The sequence below is a fragment of the Oncorhynchus kisutch genome, linkage group LG15 (assembly GCF_002021735.2).
Source record: "Oncorhynchus kisutch isolate 150728-3 linkage group LG15, Okis_V2, whole genome shotgun sequence".
Taxonomy (NCBI): domain Eukaryota; kingdom Metazoa; phylum Chordata; class Actinopteri; order Salmoniformes; family Salmonidae; genus Oncorhynchus; species Oncorhynchus kisutch.
Genome location: NC_034188.2, coordinates 65,001,964 through 65,027,241, shown reverse-complemented (window position 1 = coordinate 65,027,241; position 25,278 = coordinate 65,001,964). Strand labels below are relative to the sequence as shown.

General features: G+C 44.6%; 1 protein-coding gene across 5 annotated transcripts; it reads right to left on the bottom strand.

Annotated features, from left to right (window-relative positions):
- Positions 1–166: 166 nt before the first annotated feature.
- c2cd3 (C2 domain containing 3 centriole elongation regulator) lies at positions 167–24,291 on the bottom strand. Of its 5 annotated transcripts, none has more exons than XM_031790820.1 (36): positions 24,077–24,291; positions 23,215–23,484; positions 22,945–23,102; positions 22,592–22,794; positions 22,332–22,498; positions 20,807–20,939; positions 20,416–20,568; positions 20,122–20,260; positions 19,768–19,883; positions 19,439–19,648; positions 19,149–19,258; positions 18,834–18,952; positions 18,544–18,675; positions 16,752–16,995; positions 14,815–15,059; positions 14,291–14,442; positions 13,911–14,145; positions 13,563–13,746; positions 13,194–13,377; positions 12,733–12,905; positions 12,489–12,621; positions 11,539–11,713; positions 11,343–11,436; positions 10,933–11,013; positions 10,201–10,833; positions 9,656–9,994; positions 9,337–9,475; positions 8,629–8,693; positions 8,308–8,510; positions 7,973–8,106; positions 7,545–7,691; positions 7,181–7,371; positions 6,524–6,619; positions 3,888–4,788; positions 3,615–3,723; positions 167–1,373 (listed from the first exon to the last, which is right to left on the bottom strand). In XM_031790820.1, exons 1-36 carry the CDS (start codon positions 24,126–24,128, stop codon positions 1,239–1,241), a joined length of 6,954 nt encoding a protein of 2,317 aa, XP_031646680.1. In that variant the 5' UTR covers positions 24,129–24,291; the 3' UTR covers positions 167–1,238. The 5 variants fall into 5 exon arrangements, with proteins under 5 accessions (XP_031646680.1, XP_031646681.1, XP_031646682.1 ...); XM_031790821.1 differs by having other exon boundaries at positions 14,815–15,056; XM_031790822.1 differs by having other exon boundaries at positions 19,152–19,258.
- Positions 24,292–25,278: the final 987 nt, after the last annotated feature.

Genomic DNA, 25,278 nt, shown 5'->3' with positions numbered 1-25,278 from the left:
ACATAGTTCCATGACATACATTGACCTGAAAAGTATGCGTAAGCTCGTGTCGCACATGAGATATGTTGACACATGGCTGGCTCAATGATTTGTTTAGTATGTGATGACAATGATCCGATTTTGCTATCGATTCAAACCAAATGAGTCAAGATCCCACACTTTCAACTGCATTTAGGTTTTTTTTATTTAAAAAAATTACTCCAAAAATGTATGTTCAAACCATGATGAAAGTTCATATAAACTATTTCTCCCTTTTGGGAGTACAAGACAGCATGCGACATTATGTCAGTCAGCCTCAGTTTACAACAGTCAATGTTCTGTTGAACCTTAAAAAAACATGCATTTAATTATATCTGCGCAAAAATGCAACACTCTTTGATACATCATTTATTATGTAATTGGTAATTTTCAGTTACAATGAACAGCCGATATGCAAGATACAGTAGTTGTCTTAAACTCAAAAGGTATTACATCCAATGAATTTCATTTCAGCAGGGAGCCAAGGCAATAAGACTTGTTGAAATAGCACAGAGCTAATTTAGACTTTATAATAATTATGTAACACTCCATAATTATATATATAAAAACGCCCATGCACCCATCCGCTGAGCCAATCCATACATGTCCCTGAGAGGCTGTGTGCCTGAGCTAGTGCATGTTTTCACTGTCAGAAGTTCCTACAGTCTCTGGTTTCAGGAACAGAAGCAGCTCTTGAATAGTGTGTGACTGCCTGGTGACGCAGAGAATAGAACAACATACAACTATTACATACATATCCTAACACCAGCCCACTTACCATGACAGCTACTGAAATCCAAACAAAGGTGACGTCACTTTAAGAACAAACTGTTCATCACTTTGTTGGAAAAACAAGGACTACTGGACAAGGGGGTCAACACTTGATACCCTTTTGACTATTAGAAAAAATGTTTTCCCCTGTGACAATGATCCTTAAAAGGCTATGGGAGTCTCCCTCATCAGTGATCATGGGTACACACCTAATAATAAATAAATAAAATATCAGTTACACTGGCAAAACCATTTCATTTATAAAAACAATAGAAAAACTACTTAAATGAAATGTACATATTCTTTACATAATTAGAAAGCACTGTCCATGAGCTGCCACTTATGTAATCAAGATGTGTGGTCATTCATAAACCTTTAGAAAACATACACCCAACCATATATACAGCACGACACACAATATCAAATAGCATTTAGAGAAAGTGCTAATGTTAGTCTTTAAAATGAGATGCAAATATCTTTGCTATTCTCTTGGTCTCTTCTTTCTTCATGGATGACGGTGGTATATTGGGCCTGGGACGAGGAACGCGCCGACAGAGAATCCCATGTCTAAGAGAGCTCTTTTTCTGCAAAAAAGAGATTCAATCAATTGTTTAGCATAGAAACTGGCCTATTGTTCCTAGTTTGCAAGCAAACAAAATGCATCATTAGGCTTTAAATGGAGATACTGTGAGATAAAAAAATGTGAAAACGCAAAGATTTAAATGTCTACCATTGTGTGTTAATGAGTCAGTCCTTTCTCCATCAAATAGAACCAGCCCCACATTGGTCAAATACGTACAAATATGTGATCAATCACGATGAACTCTACTCTTAAAAGGGCTGGTCAGATGTTTGTTTTAATATTAGCACAGAGTGACTAGCTGGAACTAGTTTCCTTTAGCATTGAGTGACTAGCTGGAACCAGTTCTCTGACATGTCCTGCGAACTCTGTAGTCCCATTGCGTGATAAACAACTGCACCTCCACACCCCCTTCTTGAAACTGGATACATGCCAGTCTGACGCAGGGGCCCGGACAAGCAGACATACCTCCCTATCACCACAGTTGCCCTTTAGTTATTTAAGTTAAGTTATGAGCCAAACCATAATGATTATTCTCATTATAACAACTCCTGAGCTATTAATGATAAAAGACAAGAAATGTTGATTTCTCACAAATAGTAGGCCTAAATCTCCCAAAGCCAGACTGCCAAGTGTGTTACCACACAGACAGACATATCAGCCCAGTGACTGTGACCCCACAGTTAAAGGTCAACACAACGCTGAGACGGAAAGACACTCAGGGTTCTTGTTTTATGATATTTCAGTCAATGGCGTGTGGAGCGCCCTGAGTTTCTCCCTCTCTCTAGAGATGAGCTTAACGGTTATTTTCTCCTTAGCTCAATAGCAATGCAACCATTTGAGAGAGATCACCCCACTGCTAAAGACTAATCATCAGGGCAGGAAAAACAGTTCCTCTCATGATAAAAGCCCCCCACCGTAGAAGTATATTTTAAAGAAGGCGGTGGCCTCTTATACTACTAGCTGCTGCACTGGCTCAGTTCTTGCAGTCGCTAGAGTGGCTCAGTTCTTGCAGTCGCTAGAGTGGCTCAGTTCTTGCAGTCGCTAGAGTGGCTCAGTTCTTGCAGTCGCTAGAGTGGCTCAGTTCTTGCAGTCGCTAGAGTGGCTCAGTTCTTGCAGTCGCTAGAGTGGCTCAGTTCTTGCAGTCGCTAGAGTGGCTCAGTTCTTGCAGTCGCTAGAGTGGCTCAGTTCTTGCAGTCGCTAGAGTGACTCAGTTCTTGCAGTCGCTAGAGTGACTCAGTTCTTGCAGTCGCTAGAGTGACTCAGTTCTTGCAGTCGCTAGAGTGACTCAGTTCTTGCAGTCACCAGAGTGACTCAGTTCTTGCAGTCACCAGAGTGACTCAGTTCTTGCAGTCACTAGACTGGTCTAGACTGGTGCACTCTTGGACTCCCGAGTGGCACAGAGGTCTAAGGCACAGCATCACAGTGCTAGAGGCGCCACTACTGTCCCAGATTTGATCCCGGGCTGTATCACAACCGTCCTTGATCGAGAGTCCCATAGGGCAGTGCACAATTGGCCCAGCGTCATCTGGGTTAGGGGAGGGTTTGGCTGGAGGGGCTTTAGCTCTCTCAACTTCTTGGGGCAGGCCGGGCGCCTGCAGGCTGACCTTGGTCGTCAGTTGAACGGTGTTTCCTCTGACACATTGGCGCGGCTGTCTTCCGGGTTAAGCAGCCCGGTGTTAAGAAGCGCGGTTTGGCGGGTCATGTTTTGGAGGATGCATGACTCGACCTTTGCCTCCCGAGCCTGTTGGGGAGTTCAGCAATGAGACAAGATCGAAATTGGGGAGAAAAAAGGGGTAAAATTCACACACAAAAATAGACTGGTGCACTCTGTGTGACTCCTATACTGGCCCCCTTTACTCGCCGACATCCAAGCTGGACGAGGAATGGCACATAGTGACCTATTAGTAGCTATGTCCTCCTTTGGCATTGGTATGACAGAATATTAGCACTGGAAGATGATGACTTGGCAACTTCAAGACTGTAGAGACAGTTTCCTTATTAGTCAGCAGCGTGCGCCTGATAGAATGAATGACTCAATATTCTGTAACCCATGGCTTGTAGCAACAATCAATCATTTTAGTGGAATTTGCTACTACTCTAAATGTTGATCTGTGTCTCAGTTACTCATGTCTAGACTTGCAAAAACCTGTTATAATAGCATATTCAGGCTCAACCCAGAAGCAGAAGAAAAGCAGATTGAGGCAGAGAGAGAAAGAGGGGACAGGGCTGGTACTGTACTTACTGGGTCAGAAGAGGCCAGGGGGAAGACAGGTGCTATGCGTAGCGCTCTCATAGAAGCCTCCATGTGGTGAGATGAGAGGAAGAAATTAGGGATCTCCACAGGGTCAGAGCTGGACAAAAGGCAGTTAAGGAACAAGCAAAAACCAAGCATGCAGGTACTGTATTTATTCTTGGGTCCGTGTTATAACTGAAAAAAAATGAATAAAGCTCAGCTTCAGCTAAACAGTTAGAATAACAAAGAGGTAAGAAACCAACGCTGACAATGCAAGGATACTGTTTAGACTTCCTGTTGTCTTCTTTGTGTAGGAACGTTTCTGGCTGATGTGTGTCAGATGTGACAACATGTTCTGTGTCCTCTTCTGAGAAAGCAGCTGTGTCGTACAACAACCCGGAGGTCTCAACCTCTGACAGAGCCTCTCTGTCACCAGGAACCCTGCTAGCAGTCTCTCCACTACACAATAAGGACTGTTCGTGTAGAGCAGCAGTGATGGACTCCTGATGTAGTGCTGCCTCATTGTCAGAGGTTTGGAGTGTCCTCTCACCATCACTCACCGTGTCTTCCTCCTCATCTGTGTCTGGTCCATGAGAGAATTCAGAGTTAACATGTTGCTCCCTCTCCTCTAGTCTGCTGCCTATGGCCTCACTAGACCTCCAAGCCTGCAGGGTGTCAGTCTGCAGATCAGACCTCTTCCCCTCCTGTTGGGTGAGGCTGGGGTGGTAGGAGTAGTCCAAGGCTTGGCGCTCCTCTGGTGTCTCCAGACTCTCCAGAGAGGCTAGGTCTGGGTCTGACAGCAGGCTGGTCCAGGGGCTGGTTCTGTCTGTTAGAGATGCAAACTCATTCAGAGGCCTGGGCTCTACCACGGTCTCCTCATAATCTCCATCCTCTTCCTCCTCTCTGGGACCTCCTCCTTCATCATCTTCAGATGCAGGGGCATTGTCCTCCTCCTCTTCATCAGCCTGAGAATCACTGTGTTCCTGATACATACATGGTACAGGTGAAGGGACAGGAGACAAATCCTCCTGGGGGGAGCCTGATGCTTTATGGAAACATGGAGCACTCTGGGGGAATGTTTCATAGCCTTCGGGCAGGTGGGGGTCATCTGGAACAGGGGGAGTTGTTGAGCTGTTCTTGGGGCTAGAAGGTATTGTCTCCATGCGATGATGTCCCTGTAGACCTGGAGAAAGGAAAGAGATGTGTTAAGTGGCCTGACACTAATAACAGTATAATAAATTAACAAGGCAATCCCCAAGACGTAGACATGAAGGAACATATTTTGGTTACCCTTTGAATAGGTATGCACCCCAAATCTCATACTATTCCCTATATAGTGAGAAAAGAAAAGTTCTGGGACACTGTAAAGTCCATGGAGAATAAGAACACCCCTCCCAGCTGCCCACTGCAATGAAGATAGGAAACACTGTCACCACTGATAAATCCACTATAATTGAGAATTTCAATAAGCATTTTTCTACAGCTGGCCATGCTTTCCACCTGGCTACCCCTACCCCGGTCAACAGCACTGCACCCCCCACAGCAACTCGCCCAAGCCTTCCCCATTTCTCCTTCTCCCAAATCCAGTCAGCTGATGTTCTGAAAGAGCCTCAAAATTTGGACCCCTACAAATCAGCAGGGCTAGACAATCTGGACCCTTTCTGCCAAAAATGATCTGCCGAAATTGTTGCCACCCCTATTACTAGCCTGTTCAACCTCTCTTTCGTGTCGTCTGAGATTCCCAAAGATTGGAAAGCAGCTGCGGTCATCCCCCTCTTCAAAGGGGGACACACTCTTGACCCAAACTGCTACAGACCTATATATATCCTACCCTGCCTTTCTAAGGTCTTCGAAAGCCAAGTCAACAAACAGATTACGACCATTTCGAATCTCACCATACCCTCTCTGATATGCAATCTGGTTTCAGAGCTGGTCATGGGTGCACCTCAGCCATGCTCAAGGTCCTAAACGATATCTTAACCTCCATCGATAAGAAACATTACTGTGCAGCCGTATTCATTGATCTGGCCAAGGCTTTCGACACTGTCAATCACCACATCCTCATCGGCAGACTTGACAGCCTTGGTTTCTCAAATGATTGCCTTACCTGGTTCACCAACTACTTCTCTAATAGAGTTCAGTGTGTCAAATCGGAGGGTCTGCTGTCCGGACCTCTGGCAGTCTATGGGGGTGCCACAGGGTTCAATTCTTGGACTGACTCTCTTCTCTGTATACATCAATGATGTCGCTCTTGCTGCTGGTGAGTCTCTGATCCACCTCTACGCAGACGACACCATTCTGTATACTTCTGGCCCTTCTTTGGCCACTGTGTTAACAACCCTCCAGGCAAGCTTCAATGCCATACAACTCTTCTTCCGTGGCCTCCAATTGCTCTTAAATACAAGTAAAACTAAATGCATGCTCTTCAACCGATCGCTGCCTGCACCTGCCCGCCTGTCCAACATCACTACTCTGGACGGCTCGGACTTAGAATACGTGGACAACTACAAATACCTAGGTGTCTGGTTAGACTGTAAAGTCTCCTTCCAGACTCACATCAAACATCTCCAATCCAAAGTTATATCTAGAATTGGCTTCCACAACAAAGCATCCTTCACTCATGCTGCCAAACATACCCTTGTAAAACTGATCATCCTACCAATCCTCGACTTCGGCGATGTCATTTACAAAATAGCCTCCAATACCCTACTCAACAAATTGGATGCAGTCTATCACAGTGCCATCCGTTTTGTCACCAAAGCCCCATATACTACCCACCATTACGACCTATACGCTCTCATTGGCTAGCCCTCGCTTCATACTCATCGCCAAACCCACTGGCTCCATGTCATCTACAAAACCCTGCTAGGTAAAGTCCCCCCTTATCTCAGCTCGCTGGTCACCATAGCATCACCCACCTGTAGCACGTGCTCCAGCAGGTATATCTCTCTGGTCACCCCCAAAACCAATTATTTCTTTGGCCGCCTGTCCTTCCAGTTCTCTGGTGCCAATGACTGGAACGAACAACAAAAATCTCTGAAACTGGAAACACTTATCTTCCTCACCAGCTGTCAGAGCAGCTCACAGATTACTGCACCTGTACATAGCCCACCTATAATTTAGCCCAAACAACTACCCCTTTTCCTACTGAATTTATTTTATTTATTTATTTATTTTGCTCCTTTGCACCCTATTATTTTTATTTCTACTTTGCACATTCTTCCACTGCAAATCTACCATTCCAGTGTTTTACTTGCTATATTGTATTTACTTTGCCACCATGGCCTCTTTTTTGCCTTTACCTCCCTTATCTCACCTCATTTGCTCACACCATATATAGACTTGTTCCTACTGTATGTTTGTTTTACTCCATGTGTAACTCTGTGTCGTTGTATGTGTCGAACTGCTTTGCTTTATCTTGGCCAGGTCGCAATTGTAAATGAGAACTTGTTCTCAACTTGCCTACCTGGTTAAATGAAGGTGAAAAAAATAAAATAAAATAGTGCTATACTTTTGAACAGAGCCCTATGGGAATAGGCTGCCATTTGGGACTAATCAGGTGAAGAGCATCTCACCACTGATGAGGTTGTTAACCTCCCCAACCAGGCGGGTGGACTTGAGAAGGAGCTGGGAGGAGTCTGTGTCTGAGACCTGGTGCTCGTCCAGTCTGGAGCGCTGGCCCTGCTCACTTTGAGAGGGGAAGGTAGGGGTGGACAGCTTATGGCTGAAGTACCTCTGGATGTCATCCAACTCACTTAGGTTCTTCCTGGAACAAACACAACAAGCACATTCCTTATTGAAAAGTTACTTCAGTGACACTTTCTGTGTGGGTATACAGTAAACAGTCCAGCCCCGCCATATGGGCCCTGGTCAAAAGTAGTGCACTTCATAGAGAATAGGGTGTCATTTGGGATGCCGACCTAATGTCCAATCATTTACCGGAGTGCTGAGAACAGAACGGAGCTGGAGGGATGGGCGTCCACCGCAGCAGCACTGGTGGGGTGGCCCCCTCCCCCCTCCTGAAGACTCTGGTGGTACAGTCGCACCCTGTCCATGTGCTCATCATGCCGGTCACTTTCACTAGACCTGAGACATCGGGGAGGGGGAGAGCAGAAAGGGGGAGGAGGAGAGCAGGAGGCGGCGACAGGGAGAGGGGGATAGCAGAAAGGGGGAGAGCAGGAGGAGAGGAGACCAGGAAGAAGAAAAAAAGTAACACCATTACGAATTGTTGAAGTGGTTCTCCAAAGTGAATTTAGGGTAGGTTTGTATGATACCATACACTTTATGTTGCATCTCATTGAAATGGATTACTTGCATGTTAAAGAAAGAATTGTGAGGGACAGAGCAAGAGACGAGCCCTACAGTACCTTTCTGGCAGCAGCCTGTCAGAAAGGTGGGGTGTGGAGTTGATCCTCTGCTCTGTGTAGCGGCTGACGTGGGAGGGGAAGCTGCTGTATGTGGCTGTCGTGTGGTAATAGAGGGGCAGGGTCTGGAACAAAGCCTGACAAATAAACACACGTACCACGGCTGTTAAACCCACAAAGATATACAAGTAGTACAAAACACTGATGCACTCAAATCCTTTTGTGACTGCTATGAGCCATTCTGGCTCAGACAAGGTTACTTACCTACTTACTAAATGCTAAGATGCTTTAGGAAGAACTTAATACAGACTAACAGTGAAAGCCACTGCTGTACTCACTGAGGAGTCTTTGTTGCCGTCACACACAGCCTGTCTCTGACCCCGCAGCTCCTGGACTCCCTTAAGTGGGGAGACAGACACTTTGAGCTGGCCCTGGCACTGGCCATTGAAGTCAGTGATGTTGTACCAGCCACACACTGACTGGAAGCCTGACAGGAGAGGGGACAGGTCCACTGAGGCAAACCCAATCACCCGCTCCACATCTAACAAGACAAGACACAGGACTAATTAAGTGCATTAAACATTAAAACAACACTAACTTTATCCCCTTCAAGAATTGTTGATTGATAGCTAGAGTATTACTACATTGCTGTACTGTACCTCCTTTGTGCCAGACTTTGAACACCAGGGACTGTTGTGGATCCAGAAGAAGTTGCTTTGACAGCCTGTGATTATCAAACAGTATATTAGTTCAGCGTGACACGGTCTGACAGAGGGCATTCTAAACTAGGCATGTTCCAATAATATCAACAGCACATTTGTTCATAATCATCCAAACAATCCTTAATATGGATTCAAAACTTTTACATCTTTGGGCCCATTAAACCTGAATATTACATAAACAGTATGTGTTGCAGGGGTTAAAACTAAAATAAATACCATGACTAGAGATATCTCCCGCCAAAAAATCCATATTGCGATAAATTGCCTGAATTGATTCGATAACGATAAATAGAACAATACGTTAACATTAATGTGCACCAGTTTTTTCAAAATAAACCTTAATTTTATCTCCAATCTCTAGTATAGTCTACATATCGTAATGAAGGACATCAGCTAAATGCCTGTGATAAGTGATTTGTATTGTATCCCCTTTCATACCAAAAAGTAATGACCATCATGTTAAGGGAAAGAGGATGATTTTATAAATGTATTAAACTGAGTTTGACCAATTCCAGTCATTTTCAATATGAAAAATTAAATAAAAATAATCCATATGATGTAAATCTGTCTCAGTGACGGATAACTTTAACCCCTGAGTTGTCTAAACCTCTGAAGTAAGCTATAGATGGTACACAGGTAGTCTACCTGCACTCCTGCTGGTGGTCCCAGACGGGGCAGTGACTGTCTGCTATGAGAGCTGTGGTGACTGGTTCAGCAGAGTCAGTCGTGACGTAGGACACCCAACAACTAGGCAGCACTCCACTACGCTCAGCTAGAGGACAGCCTGCCAAGGAGACGCAACACAACCATCAGACTCATCAACAAAGTGTTAAAGGACACAATCAAAATGGATGACCCTACTGGAAGGATGTGTCACAAATGGCACCCTATTCCCTATGGGCAATGGTCAAAAGTAGTGCACTAAATAGGAAATAGGATGCCATTTGGGAGGCAATCTGTGTACCTTTAAGACTGAGGTGCATGGCCCTGTCCACAGTGATGGTGACAGTGAACGTGTCCTCCATGCTGACCTCGAAGGGCTGTGAAGGCTCTACACTCACTGAGGACTTGGTCTGGTGTCTGCTGGGTGTTCCAGACTGTCTGGACACAGCTGCTGTGGATGAGGGGACTCCCTGCCCTCCCGCCTTCTCCTCTCCCTGGCTGTCACAGTTCTCCTGGTCCTGGCTGTCCCCTCCTCCAGGTGTGTGCGCCTCTGGGAGGGATCCAGGGGTCAGGGTGATGTGGACCCTCAGGGCAGCTCCACTCAGATCTGGGGCGGAGCGCCTGAACAGGGGGTACACACCTACACAAACAAAACACTGGTGTGTTACTGATGACCCTTAAGTAACATTATATTACAACATAGCATTTACAAAGGCTAGATAGTCAACGATTAGTTTGAGGTCGTCATTGACTGTTAGTTATATCAGTACTGTGCTATTTAGTATCTTGAAAGGAGCAAATAAAATGTCTTATTTTTTTACTAAATGTATTATTCGTATTACGTACCACTGAGATTCAGCTTGTGCCTTGCCATCTTGGCCAGGGAGGAGAGGTCCACGAAGGCTGAGCCCACCAGCCGGTCCATGTCATGAGGCCTAGGTCTCCTGTCCTTCCCAAAGGCCACCCACATCTGAATCTCAAGCTTCTCCTCCCGGAGGTACCACAGCAGGGGCTGGCTGCTCCTCAGCTCCACAGTCCTGCTTCCTCTGAAGGCCACCGTGGCCAGGCCCTCTTCCCCTCCACCTCCCTCCTCCACAGACAGGCCAGGGTGTCTGAGCTGGGAGCAGAAGGCCTCTCCGTCGTAGAGTTTATATCTAAAGTAGCAGTAGGTAGAGCGCTGCAGCTCGCTGTGTCCAGGCAGGAGGAGACAGTGGACAGGCAGCCAAGCTCTGGGCATGGACATGGTCAGGGACACCGTCCTTGGAGTCTCAGCCCACATATCTTCCTCATTGGGTAGCTCCTCTTCCTCCTCCTCCCTCCCCACCTCCCAGCCCAGGCCCTGGGCGGCAGTGATGACCCTCTCTCTATCTGCATGGTGTGCAAAGTTGATGGAGATGTCCAGGCCGCCCACGAATATGTGATGTCTGGGAGATGAGGTCAGGTCCTTCGGCAAAGACACTCCAAACCACCCACTGATCCCTGGGAATTTACAACACGTTAGCAGTCTGTTGGTTGGTAAAGACTGACCCACTGACCTTATAACAGCAGTGACTGAGTGTATTACACAGCATACTGAACCTGTTCTTTTATGGATGAGATCAGCCAGCTGAATTCTCACTGTACCCAACAGAGTATTCTTTGATCTCGGGCTGACCATCACTGCAGTAATAAAACACACAAAATGCATAAATACATAAATCCCACTGGATCAAGTTTCCATCATTGTTACATTAGGAAGATGAGCAAACTGTGAAATTAAATTGTATAATAATATTTCCTTGTAACAATTGACGTTAAAACACAACTTGTAGGATCGAGTACTTGAGCTGCAGTGAACCCATGATTGTCAATTGGATATATTAAATGTCTGATATGGCTTTTGTTTAAAATTGCACCCAATAAATACCAAATAAACAAATAACAAATAAAACCATTCATGCACAGTATTCTGATTGTATGACTAAATCCCATTGCAGCTGCTTCCTCACCCATGCGATTGTCTCTATTCCAGACAGTGAAAACAGCTGTGGCCTCCTGCAGGAGCTCAGCCAGGCTGCAGGTCTCCCCAGAGCTCCTCTGGACCTGTATGAACCAATTAATTAATTAAATTCTTGTTTTATTGTCCCATAGGAAAACTTGTGACAACAACACAGGCATTCATCTACATCATGTGAGTTCCATCACCTGCAGCTCACAGGGGAACTCGGTGTGGTGGCCAAACTCTGGGCAGAAGGTCCTGGCGGCCACACGGGTACTGCGCCTCTCACTCTCAGGCAGGAAGGAGAGATGGGCAGTAACGTACACATTCACCCCAACATCAGCATAGTACTGAAACGTTTCATCTTGCTCTGACAAAGCCCTGTGGGAGTGTATGTTTGTTAGAAACAAATTGAGTTTAAATGCACATTTATTGTAAAGCACTAGGCCGTGTTACTGTAAAGCACTTTGTGACAACCGCTGACATAAAAAGGGCTTTGGTTTGATTGGACCAATTGAAATGCAGTGAATATTTATCAAAGTGCAGCTTCTACTACTCTTAAACCTTGAACGCCATCTACCACAGTGCCCTTCATTTTGTTACAGGTGACAGTTTTGATACTCATCACTGTATCCAATGGTAGCTGGACTTTGCTAAAGACCCGTAAATCTCTACATTAGTCCTTTTTTGTTAACAAGGCCCTACTTCATAAACTTCTGTCTTATCTAACTTTGCTGTTGAAGTATAGACACTTGAGTTGCCTAACACTTTCACAGGATTGGTTAACTTGAGGTTCCTATGGTCTCCACCGAGCTAGGTAAATCTGCTTTTAGTTTTAATGCACCGTATTTCTGTAACAAAATTCAAAATATATTTCATCTTGATGTTCTGGTTCCTTTCGGGCAATTTAAAGTATTGATTGTGGACTTATTTGTGGAGGAATGTAAGCATTTTCTGGGTGATTTGTGAAGTTTTAATTGTGCTTAACATAACTGTGTTTTTGTATTTTAAATGTGTGTGATATATTAATATTATACAGGGCGTACTTGGAAAAGAGACCTAGGTCTCAATATGGCATCCCTGTTAAAATAGGTTAAATAAATAAAAAACGCAGAACATTCCAATGATTGGAATAGAGAGGGAGAGATGGCAGTACCTTGCTGCTGCCTGTAGTCCTGCTGCCCTGTGCACCTGAACCACCATGGTCACCACCCGAGAGGCAGCCCCCCCACTCCTTACATCAGATATCAACGGACGTTGTTTGTAATGAACAAACACATCAAGCAATCCTTGGAGAGTACATACAACAAAGTTAACTGATCAAATACTGTATGTATGTAAGGAAAGTGTCTTGATTTCAGGTTTTGTATGTACAGTACAGCATTGCCTGTGCGTGTTACCTGAGGGCTGAGGTTGGTGTCCAGCAGGGCTGTCAGTCCTGGGCATCAGCGGAAGGGAGAAGACCTGGGCTTCAGTGGGTTGTTGTCTCTGCATGGTCACCATGGCGCACAGCTTGGACAGGGGCAGCATCCCTTTAGCCACCAACTGGTCCCGGACATTTGGGTAATAGTACCTGCAAAGGTGGGTCAAATAAATTCCATTAAACCACCAGTCTAAAAAAACTATGGAAGCTTGAGTGCCGATCTGTTTGTGCTATCATGTCAACTTGACACCAAACATGGCTTGACAATGACAGCAATGGAGTTGACAAGAGCACAAACAGATCTGGGACCAGGCTAAAACAACGTTGCATCGGGTATACTGGCCTCAAGTGGTCAGGAGAGACGTAACAGGTTCTGTCCCAAATGGCATTTAATTCCCTATATAGTGCACTACTTTTGACCAGGGCTCACAGACTGACCTGCACCACACTTCAAACGGGATGCCTCCTCCATTGGCCAGGCCCTGGCTGGAGAAAGAGCTGAGTAGCAGTCTCTGGACTGGGACTTCTACAGGAGCCAGCAGCACGTGACTCTCACTGTGGCCAAACACTGGGTCAGGAACACACAGGGTAGTGGTGGTACGGAACTGCCTCAGATTCACACCTAGAGAGGAGAGAAATGGACAGTACATTAGCAGAGGATAAACAGACAACAGACCTCAAACCCTCATGTCAAACGTGATAAATGTGTATTCAAGGCTAGAACAAGAAAAATATTAAAAAACCATAAAGGGTATATGGTTGGATGCAGCCAAAGACAAGAAACTTAAACATGAGCTATTTGCTTACTGCAGTTTAACAGATTTGGGTCCAGACTTTGAGCAGGAGGCTCCTCCTGAGTAGGGAAGGTGTACTGGACATAACAGTCAGCCTCCCCCCAGACTGTAGACTGTAGTGGTGTCAGCCCCTTCACTCTCTCCACTCTCACCACAAACAAGTGCTCTCTCATAGTCTCCTCGGGAGACGGCTTCACCTGGAGGATAACAAGGATAATACTGTTACAAGGACCGCTGGAATTGAATTTACCCTGAAATCCTGGACTTGTATGAATAACATTGAACAGAAAAATCCTGAAACAACTTGCATTAAAAACATTTTAAAGACAGAAAAAAATTCATAGCTAATAAAATTTTGTTCCTTGTGTGGTTGGTGATCCAGCAAATGAGCTGGTCTTGGGAGATGAGACACAGAGCCAAGTTCTTCATCCCTCATATGCTGCAGAGATACTATTTGGACAGATAGACCCATGGCTAGAAGCACCCGGAGGTTGCCCTTAATAATGCCTGAAAACACATCAATGACTGGCATGTAGCTGTCCACCCCTAACACTGGGTACTGAGCCTGAAGCAGAAGGTGGGAAATCTTGGGATCTCTGAAAAACAAAAGAAGAATCAATCAAACAAATTTTTTTTGTATTGAGTAGCTGTTTCCATAATAACAGGTGTTATATGACTCATTTATATATAGTACAAAGGTTGAGTTATAACAAGATAATGTATTTCAAACCTTTCCCTCACCTGAAGGACATGTAGAACTGGTGGAGGGGTAGTTTCACCAGCCCTAGGAGCCGATCCTGCCCTAAGCTTCCTGCTCTCTGCCAAACCTCAATCACCATCACATTGTTCCTCATCCTCTCTAGCAGCCTCGAGGTCAAGGCCACAGGAGCCACCTGAGAAACAGAGTATTTAAACTCACATCTACCAGGCAGACAGAATCACATCATAAAGACACCCTATTCCTTTTATAGTTCACTACTTTTGACTAGGCTGAGGGCCCATTTGGGAGGGGTTTCCATCGCCTATGATATGAATACCCTTAGCCAGTGGAGGCTGGTAGGAGGACGGGCTAATTGTAATGGCTGGAATGGAATCAATGGAACGGTATCAAACATATGGAAAATACATTTGACTCCGTTCCATTTAAACCACTCCAGCCACCACAATAAGCCTGTCCTCCTATAGCTCATCCTACCAGCCTCCTCTGCCTTCAGCAGCATCACGCTGACTGGGTATAAAATGAATCTGTTCCATCAGTTAGTTACCTGTACAAAGTTGAACGAGGGGTTTGCCTGGCCCCAGCTGATCACTGATCTGGACGTCTCATCCTGGCCAAAGAGCTTACAGTTCAAGTAGACATTAGGAGGCTGCATGGGTCCACAGCTAAAGTCCTTTCCATTAGGCACCATGAGCAAAGCATGCAGCAGAACCCCACTGTCCTCCTCCACCACCTGATGGGCCTGAGGTCTGTCATGAGATGTCTGGAGGCTGGTGAGAGGTGAGGGACCTTCTGGGGCCATAAGAAAAACATTTACAGTTGAAGTCGGAAGTTTACATACACCTTAGCCAAATACATTTAAACTCAGTTTTTCACAATTCCTGACATGTAATCCTAGTAAAAAAGCCCCGTCTTAGGTCAGTTAGGATAACAACTTTATTTTAAGAATGTGAAATGTCAGAATTGTAGAGAGAATGATTTATTTCAGCTATTATTTCTTTCATCACATTCCCAGTGGGGCAGAAGTTTACATACACTCAGTTAGTATTTGGGATCGTTGTCTTTAAATCTTTTAACTTGGGTCAAATGTTTAGGGTAGCCTTCCACAACCTTCCCAAAATAAGTTGGGTGAATTTTGGCCCATTTCTCCTGACAGAGCTGGTGTAACTGAGTCAGGTTTGTAGGCCTCCTTGCTCGCACACACCTTTTCAGTTCTGGCCACAAATTTTCGATGGGATTGAGGTTAGGGCTTTGTGATGACCACTCCAATACCTTGATTTTGTTGTCCTTAAGCCATTTGCCACAACTTTGGAAGTACGCTTGGGGTCATTGTCAATTTGGAAGACCCATTTACAATTAAGCTTTAACTGATGTCTTGAGATGTTTTCCCTTCCTCATGATGCCATCGAGTTTGTGATGTTCACCAGTCCCTCCTGCAGCAAAGCACCGCCACAACATGATGCTCCCACCCCTTTGCTTCACGGTTGGGATGGTGTTCTTCGGCTTCCAAGCCTCCCCCTTTTCCCTCCAAACACAACGATGGTCATTATGGCCAAACAGTTCTATTTTTGTTTCATCAGAGCAGAGGACATTTTTCAAAAAAGTACAATCTTTGTCCCATGTGCAGATGCAAATGGTAGTCTGGCTTTTTTATGACGGGTATGGAGCAGTGGCTTCTTCCTTGCTGAGCGGCCTTTCAGGTTATGTCGATATAGGACTCGTTTTACTGTGGATATAGATACTTTTCTACATGTTTCCTCCAGCATCTTCACATGGTCCTTTGCTGTTGTTCTGGGATTGATTTGCACTTTTCGCACCAAAGTACATTCATCTCCAAGAGACAGAATGTGTCTCCTTCCTGAGCGACATGACGGCTGCGTGGTCCCATGGTGTTTATACATGTGAATGTGGTACCTTCAGGCATTTGGAAATTGCTTCCAATGATGAACCAAACTTGTGGAAGGCAACAATTTTTTTTCTGAGGTCTTGGCTGATTTCTTTTGATTTTCCCATGATGTCAAGCAAAGAGGCACGGAGTTTGAAGGTAGGCCTTGAAATACATCCACAGCGACGCCTCCAATTGACTCAAATGGTGTCAATTAGCCTATCAGAAGCTTCTAAAGCCATGACATCATTTTCAGGAATTTTCCAAGCTGTTTAAAGGCACAGTCAACTTAGTGTAAGTAAACATCTGATCCACTGGAATTAAGATACAGTCATTTTTAAGTTAAATAATCTGCCTGTAAACAATTGCTGGAAAAATGAATTGTGTCATGCACAAAGTAGATGTCCTAACAGACTTGCCAAAACTATAGTTTGTTAACCAGAAATTTGTGGAGTGGTTGAAAAACGAGTCTTAATGACTCCAACCTAAGTGTATGTAAACTTACGACTTCAACTGTATGTGATTGATTTTTGTTCCTAGTAGTCTTTTTATCGTTTACACACAAGGATGATTTGAGCGTGTTCCCTTCCTTTACTGACCTTGAGGGGCCACAGTTATTTTTCCCGTCCTGGAATATCTATTATTAACAGTAGATAGAGGGATATCCTCCCCTCCAGTGTTGTGATGCTGAGGCCTAATGGTTGTCATGTCCACCCTTGAGGGGCTAGCTTCTCTCTGGGGACTGGTCAGGGCATGGGAGGGGGCTCTGTAACTAGCTCCAGCTGACCTTTGACCATTGGCTGATGAGAAATCTTTGTTGTCTGCAGCCAGTTCAAGTGACACCTGGAGAAACGAAGAGGGAGATTGAGATAATTGTCGTATTTATTTGTATTTAACCTTTATTTAACCAGGTGGGCTAGTTGAGAACAAGTTCTTATTTACAACTGCGACCGGGGCAAGATAAAGCAAAGCAGTGCGACACAAATAATATCACAGAGTTACACATAGAATAAACAAACAAAGTCAATAACACAATAGGAAAAAAGTGTGTGCAAATGAGGTAAGATAAGGGAGGTAAGGCAATAAATAGGCCATAGTGGAGAAATAATTACAATTTACAATTAAACACTGGAATGATAGATGTGCAGAAGATGAATGTGCAAGTAGAGACACTGGGGTGCAAAGGAGCAAAATAAACAACAAAAACAGTATGGGGTAGTTGGATGGGCTATGTACAGGTGCCGTGATCTGTGAGCTGCTCTGACAGCTGATGCTTAAAGTTGGTGAGGGAGATATGAGTCTCCAGCTTCAGTGATTTTTGCAATTAGTTCCAGTCATTGGCAGCAGAGAACTGGAAGGAAAGGCGGCAAAAGGAGGAATTGGCATTGGGGGTGACCAGTGAAATATACCTGCTGGAGCGCGTGCTAAGGGTGGGTGCTGCTATGGTGACCAGTGAGCTGAGATAAGGCGGGGCTTTACCTAGCAAAGACTTAGACGACCTGGAGCCAGTGGGTTTGGCGACAAATATGAAGCGAGGGCCAACCAACGAGAGCATACAGGTCGCAGTGGTGGGTAGTATATGTGGCTTTGGTGACAAAATGTATCGCACTGTGATAGACTGCATCCCATTTGCTGAGTAGAGTGTTGGAGGCTATTATGTAGGAAGCCAATTCTAGATTTAATTTTGGATTGGAGATGCCTCATGTGAGTCTGGAAGGAGACTTTACAGTCTAACCAGACACCTAGGTATTTGTCGATGTCCACATATTCTAGTCAGAACCGTCCAGAGTAGTGATGCTGGACGGGCGGGCAGGTGCAGGTAGCGATCGGTTGAAGAGCATGCATTTAGTTTTACTTGCATTTAAGAGCAGTTGGAGGCCACGGAAAAATGTATGGCATTGAAGCTCGTCTGGAGGTTAGTTAACACAGTGTCCAAAGAAGGGCCAGAAGTATACAGAATGGTATCGTCTGCGTAGAGGTGGATCAGAGAATCACCAACAGGAAGAGCGACATCATTGATGTATACAGAGAAAAAGAGTTGGCCCAAGAATTGAATCCTGTGGCACCCCCATAGAGACTGCCAGAGGTCCGGACAACAAGCCCTCTGATTTGACACTATCTGAGAAGCAGTTGGTGGACCAGGCTAGGCAGTCATTTGAGAAACCAAGGCTGTTGAGTCTGCCAATAATGAGTAATAATCCAACAATACACTCAATATGTCAACAACCACCTAAATATGATAAACGTAACAAAGGCTGTGTCCCAAATAGTACCATCTTTTCTATGTAACCATATTCCCTTTGGGCTCTGGTCAAAAGTACAGCACTATAAAGGGAATAGGGTGCCATTTGGGATGTAGACAAAATGGTGGACAGTGGCAGACAGGCTCACCTTGAGGGGGCCGATGTCCTGGCTCTCACCAGTCCCCTGCAGACTCTGGACAGGCAGAATGATAGTCTGACTCAGCTGCTCCCTCTGCAGTAGACAGCGGAGGGGGAACACAGCCTTGCCAATGGCTACAGGCTGCAGAACAACACAGAACACATCCATTCAGGTGTAATATACCAACTGTATACTATCTATAAATACATAACTTGGGTAAAGCAGCACAGAGGCTTGGTTACTGTACAATAAAACATAAAAGAAAGTAGATTTTTGTTGTCATACAAGTGTCCACATACTTTCTTCTGGGAGCTGTTTCTGAAGTAGATGTTAAATGTGAGTTCTGTTCCCCACCACTGCTCAATAGTTGACCCACTGAAGTGGACTGGAAACACATTGCGCTGCTGAAAGTTCACCACTACAATGCAGAGTGAGACAGACATCTTTAACAAAACCTTCATGTTATCATTCCTAATAATTCACAATACAAATTGAAATATCAAACTCTCTGATAATGCTAAAGAAATGTGTCTACAACACAAATGGCACCAAAAGTAGTGCACTATATAGGAAACAGGGTGCCATAAAGGCCACAATCTTTGACAATGTCTTACCACCTCCTGTAACTTTACTAGAGAAGACTCGTGTCACCTCTGCTGCCATGGCCTGACTAGGATCATGCCTGCTAGAAGCTACGGGGAACAGGTACTCCACAAAATAGGAGCTATGAAAAGAGAGAGACATGAAGCAGGAGCAGACAGATAGGTCTTCTGTATTATAATGGTAATCAAACAAAAGGGGAGACAAACATTTGAAATATTGGGCGCATTAGTTTTGCATCCTAAAGGGAACCGAGTGATGCAAAACGAATGTGCCCATTGGCATGTTTCATTATGGTGCATACCATTTCTTAGAGGAGAGGGGTCGAGGAGGTTTCCCTTTGCAAGACGTCTTCTTAGGTGGTGTGGTGGTGGTGGTGCTGTCGGCAGGCACAGACAGGGAGTGAATCACTACTCTGGCCAACCGGACCTCACCTAGGACAGTGAGCTGGTCCATACACAGCCCAGGAAGCATATCCCCAGTCCCTGGAGTCTGCACATTTTCTGAGTCCAGGCTGACACAGAAGGTTCATTACTGTACAATGACATATTCATTTTGAAATGTTCAATATACCTTTACAAATTAAAGACAGAGACACTAGTAGAGACAACAGCAGAAATGAGTATAACTGACCCTCCACTTTTCTTTGGACCAGAGTGCCTCAGCTCTTTATCATCACCCCTCTTCTTGAGATTCTTCTTTGGAGAAGGACCATCCTTGTCGTCATCACTTGGACTGCTGTTAGACATCTGAAGGACACAGAGGTAAAATAGTGACCCTAAAGGCTACAGTATTGCCAATGTAAACATATACGGTAATATTGGTAAACAGAGTGCAGGTATCCATCTTTCCATTATCCTGCTTTTTCAAACTTGCGTACGTATAACTGACAACATTTTTTTATTAAGGACTAGAAAAGATTGCAGAAACCCATTGTTTCCTTGGTAAACAGAGGACAGGTGTTGCTGACTGGTGGCTGACACTCACAGGAGCTTTGTAGAAGAGGTTCTCTAGCAGGCTCTGGTCATACTGTGGGTCATTGAGTTCACTGTCTCCATAAACACTGAGGAAAGAATCAGGAGGAGAGCCCTCTCCATCCCAGATAGGGAGAGCAGATCCGTTCAAACTAACAAAACGAGAAAGAACACGACACACAGTTACTTATAGAACTATACTGCACAGTTACTTATACAGATACGTTTAATCAACATGGTACCAATTACTAGGTAAAGACACAGTTTTGTTTGTTTCTTAATATGCTAAGATGGGGGTCAAGGCTACCTGCCCAGCAGCAGATCCACTGCCCTGTTCTCAGTGTCAGCAGCAGTACAGTCTGGGCTGAGGTAGTCTGTGGGACTGTGGGGAGACTGCAGGAGACTGGAGTCAGCATGCAGAATGTTCTGCAGTAGCCTCCCACGGGGAGGAATGGACGGCCTAGAGAAACAAAAACAAGTTCCCTAAGCCACGCATAAGTCAATGAGAGAGATTTTTAAAAGGACTGGAGCCATATGTATCAAGCATCTCAGAGTAGGTGCACTGATGTAGGATCAGATTCCCCCTAACCATGTCTTTTTTCTTATGGTTTAAAGGGCAAAACTGATCTTAAATCAGCACTCCTACGTACTCTAAAACGCTTGATACATACGGCCCCTGAACTCAGTTTAATACTAACATTGGTGGTGCTCCTATGTTGTCCTTTGGAAGAGGTAGAGGAGTGTCTTTCAGAGCCAGTTCAGAGTCCATGTCAGACTTTAAAGCTGATACCACCATGGCATTTCTAAGCTTGCTTCCACGCTCTAAAATAACTAAAACAGGAAAGGATACAGTAGGGAAGTTAGCAGAAGAAAGACAGTTTCTCTATTGTACGCCTTCAGTGCAGTCAGAAAGTATTCAGACCCCTTCCCCTTTTCCACATTTGGTTACGTAACAGCCGTATAATAAAAATGATTACATTTTTAAAAAATCCTAATCTATCTACACACAACATCCCATAATGACAAAGCAAAAACAGGTTTAGACATTTTTGTAAATGTATTAAAAACAAAAAACAGAAATACGTTATTTACATAAGTATTCAGACTCTGTGCCATGAGACTCGAAAATTCAGCTCAGGAGCCTCCTGTTTCCATTGATCATCCTTGAGATGTTTCTACAACTTGATTGGAGTCCACCTGTTGTAAATTCAATTGATTGGACATGATTTGGAAAGGCACACACCAGTCTATATAAGGTCCCACAGTTGACAGTGCATGTCAGAGCAAAAATCAAGCCATGAGGTTGAAAGAATTGTCCGTAGAGCTCAGAGACAGGATTGTGTCGAGGCACAGATCAATCAAATACACGTATAAAGCCATTTTTACATTAGCCGATGTCACAAAGTGCTATACAGAAACCCAGCCCAAAACCCCAAACAGCAAGCAATGCAGATGTAGAAGGGTACCAAAAAATGTCTGCAGCATTGAATGTCCCCAAGAACACAGCGCCCTCCCATCATTCTAAAATGGAAGAAGTTTGGAATCACCAAGAATCTTCTTAGAGCTTGCCGCCCGGCCAAACTGAGCAATCGGGAGAGAAGGGCCTTGGTCAGGGAGGTGACCAAGAACCCGATGGTCTCTCTGACAGAGCTCCAGAGTTCTTCTGTGGCGATGAGAGAATCATCCAGAAGGACAGCCATCTCGGCAGCATTCCACCAATCAGGTCAGACGGAAGTAAAAGGTACATGACAGCCTGCTTGGAATTTACCAAAAGGCACCTAAAGGACTCTCAGACCATGAGAAACAGGATTCTCTGTTCTGATGAAACCAAGATGGAACTATTTGGACTGAATCCCAAGCGTCACTTCTGAAGGAAACCTGGCACCATCCCTATGGTGAAGCGTGGTGGAAGCATCATGCTGAGGGGATGTTTTTCAGCGGCAGGGACTGGGAGACTAGTCAGGATCGAGGGAAAGATTAACGGAGCAAAGTACAGAGAGATCCTTGAGACAACACAGGAGTGGCTTCGGGACAAGACTTGAGGCTGTAATCACTACCAAAGGTGCTTCAACAAAGTAATGTGTAAAGGGACTAAATACTTATGTAAATAAGGCTGTAATGTAACAAATGTGGGAAAAAGTCAAGGGGTCTGAATACTTTCCAAATGCCCTGTATATGATCCCTTTACAGTATGTACATGATGATGCTGTAGTAGGCTACAACCTGAAAGTATGTCGTTGGTGGTCTGTCCGTGAGTTGATTCCTGCACTGTGGGATTTGCCGCTCCCTGTCCATGTTGAGATCTACTTGATGTTGGCTTTTGGTTCTCAAGTGCCAAGTCAGTCTTTTTTTCCATCTGGGCATTTTGGAAGTACAAATGGTCTTTCCCTCTGAAAATATTACAAAAGCATGAAAGCATCACTGAAATGAGAGAGAAGCTGCTTGAACAGACAGTAGATCTATGACATTAGTAGATTGTCTACCTTGGCGTATTGCTCCCTGACTCTTTCCCACTGTTGACAGAGAGTGGTCTGGACAAGGAGGGCACCACCAGAATGTTTGGTTGAGATGCTGGCTTCACTGTGGACCTGAATGCAGACACAGCCGTTTCGATACTCATGTCTGTGGTGGGAACTGAGCAGCTGCTGTCGTACGTTTCAGTCAGGGCCTCCAGAGCAAGCGACACCTGGAAAAAATGTTAATCAAGAACAATCTATTTGTAGACTCATCCAATTCACTGATGTATTTTAACAGAGAGCCTGGGAAAGCAAGATAAACCACAAAGCATCTATCATAATTAAATAACACATTTTCAATTGGGTTGCAGCCTCCCTACCTGTAATTCTCCAAGCTTCTCAGACGTTGGAGACAGCAAGGTGAAGAACCCACTGATGGAGTGTGACAGAGAGAGACAAGAAATCCCAGCAACCTGAGCACGAGCAATTGGCAGGTGTTCTGGCTTTGTCAGCACCTCCAGCACCAGAGAGCCCATATCTGTAATACAGACAACATATATAGGGAAAATCAACAACATCAGGAGGTCATTTGAATATTCTGAAGACAGCTTGGATCACACAATGTGGCATACCATGCATGCAATAGTTACCTGTTAAGTAGGATGTCAACTGCTTCGGTCCACATCGGATGGGAAAGCGAGCGGTGGACTTCACAGTCTTCTGTGTCGTTTGTGACCCATCCCGTGGTCTGAATTGGGTCCCATTGGAAGACTCTCCCCACCAGCGCAATCTGATAAAAGTTGTCGGGGAAGGCTTGGGGACTGTCCATAAAACTCTGCTTACTGTCACTCGTAGAAAGCATCGCAGCTGACCCTCAACCAGTGGAGGGAGGCTTGTGGTTGGGGACACATCACTGGGGACTGCAATTTTTGGGGGGGTCAATGAACCTTACATGATGTTACTTACAGCGTCAAATAAATTTATACTACTAACGTTAGTTATAAAAAAGTACTAGCTCATATAAAAAAATGTACTAGCTCAGGTCAACGTGCATGAGTCGGATCTGCAATACGAGGCATGCGCCTGGACACAAGGCGGTAAAAAGTCGTTTATTTCGTATTTTGGAGAAATTACACCCTGCTCGAAGAGAAACGAAGAGAAATGTAGCACCCGTGAAACATATTTACTCTGGCGTGTTACAAAAGTATATGGGGCCAGTTAACGTTAATAAACAAAGTCAGTGCAGGTAACGTTCTGTTGTTGTTCGCTGGACCAGAGCTAGCTAGCAACAACAAGCTAGCAACAACAAACAAGCGACAGAAATTGGCTTAGCTACTAGGTCCATCAATTGAGGTTGCAAGTTTTCACTATATCCATGTCATTAGCATGCAACTAACTAGTTAGCAGCAAGCAGCTTCAAATGAGAATCTACATTTTTCACCAGTCACCACACACAGCCAGCAGCATAACGTTAGCTAGCTAATGAGATTGACGTTGTTCGTAGCTAGCTACCTTTCCTCCTGATGCTTCCATATTTGGTAGACTTCAATTTTTTTGTCTTCATTCCTTACCAATAAATGTAATATGACAACATTAAACCTAAATTACATTATGTAAACAAGTTGTCAGTGCAAACTGTCCCTGAGCAACAACGTTCGTTAACTTTCCTCAGTCCCGCCTCTAATCCAAAGACCGCCGCTGTTATCCCGTGGTGCACTGTGGGAAGTTGTGTCAATGCAACTCCAACCTCTCATCACCAGCACCAGTCACCACCAGAGAGCAGCACTGTTCTGTACAATACTGTAACGTATCAGGACCACCATCATCATAGATGGTGAAACTAAAATCAACGTTCACAAATCCTAGTCTTCAATTATTTGTGGGTACTGGATTTGAGGCTTTTGTTCCAAACCCGGGTGTAAACACACGACTCAGCAATTCAAGATCTTGATCAGCAGTGTATACGTAAATCCAGATGTGCTAGAGCAGGTATTCCCAAACTGGGGTACGCGCAATGCCGTCGGGAGTACGCAAAATAAAAATGGGATTCATATTTTAAAATATATATAATATATATTTTAACATCTATATTTTTATATATACAGTCCATTTATATTTTTCAACTGGCTATACATTTGGGTGAGTTTTTTCTCGACTGAGTAGCCTCGTTTCACTGCCAAAAATAAAATGAAACCATCTATTGTTCAGCGAAATAACAACACAATGTCAAATACAGGTAGCCTAATCAAATAATTAACATCCAATCACATTAACCGTTACTCTCTCGCTTCCAATAATGGTCCGTATGTGGCCAAACGTAGCTGCTGCTCATTCCGTTTGCTCGAAAATGGACGAATGGTTAGAAAAAGTAAGGCCCGCGTCCATAGACAGATACCAGCTCTACTACCAGCAGTACTACACCTGCACCTGTTGACGACACAAGTTGTTCTGCTTCCACGAGCACATCCAATGCTAGCATCAGTAATTCTACATTTGTTGTTAGCTTAGCTAGCATGGACACTGACAGTTGTGAATCTGATGCAGCCGAAGAGCTACTGCTGCACTGCTCAAAAAAATAAAGGGAACACTTAAACAACACAATGTAACTCCAAGTCAATCACACTTCTGTGAAATCAAACTGTCCACTTAGGAAGCAACACCGATTGACAATACATTTCACATGCTGTTGTGCAAATGGAATAGACAACAGGTGG

Excerpts from the sequence above, each read along its gene's own strand:
- c2cd3 (XM_031790820.1), bottom strand. The coding sequence starts at position 24,128 with ATGAAGACAAAAAAATTGAAGTCTACCAAATATGGAAGCATCAGGAGG. Across the intron at positions 9,995-10,200 it reads GCACAAGCTGAATCTCAGTG|GTGTGTACCCCCTGTTCAGG; the intron begins GTACGTAATACG and ends TTGTTTGTGTAG. Across the intron at positions 8,511-8,628 it reads CAAAGTCTGGCACAAAGGAG|ATGTGGAGCGGGTGATTGGG; the intron begins GTACAGTACAGC and ends TTGTCTTGTTAG.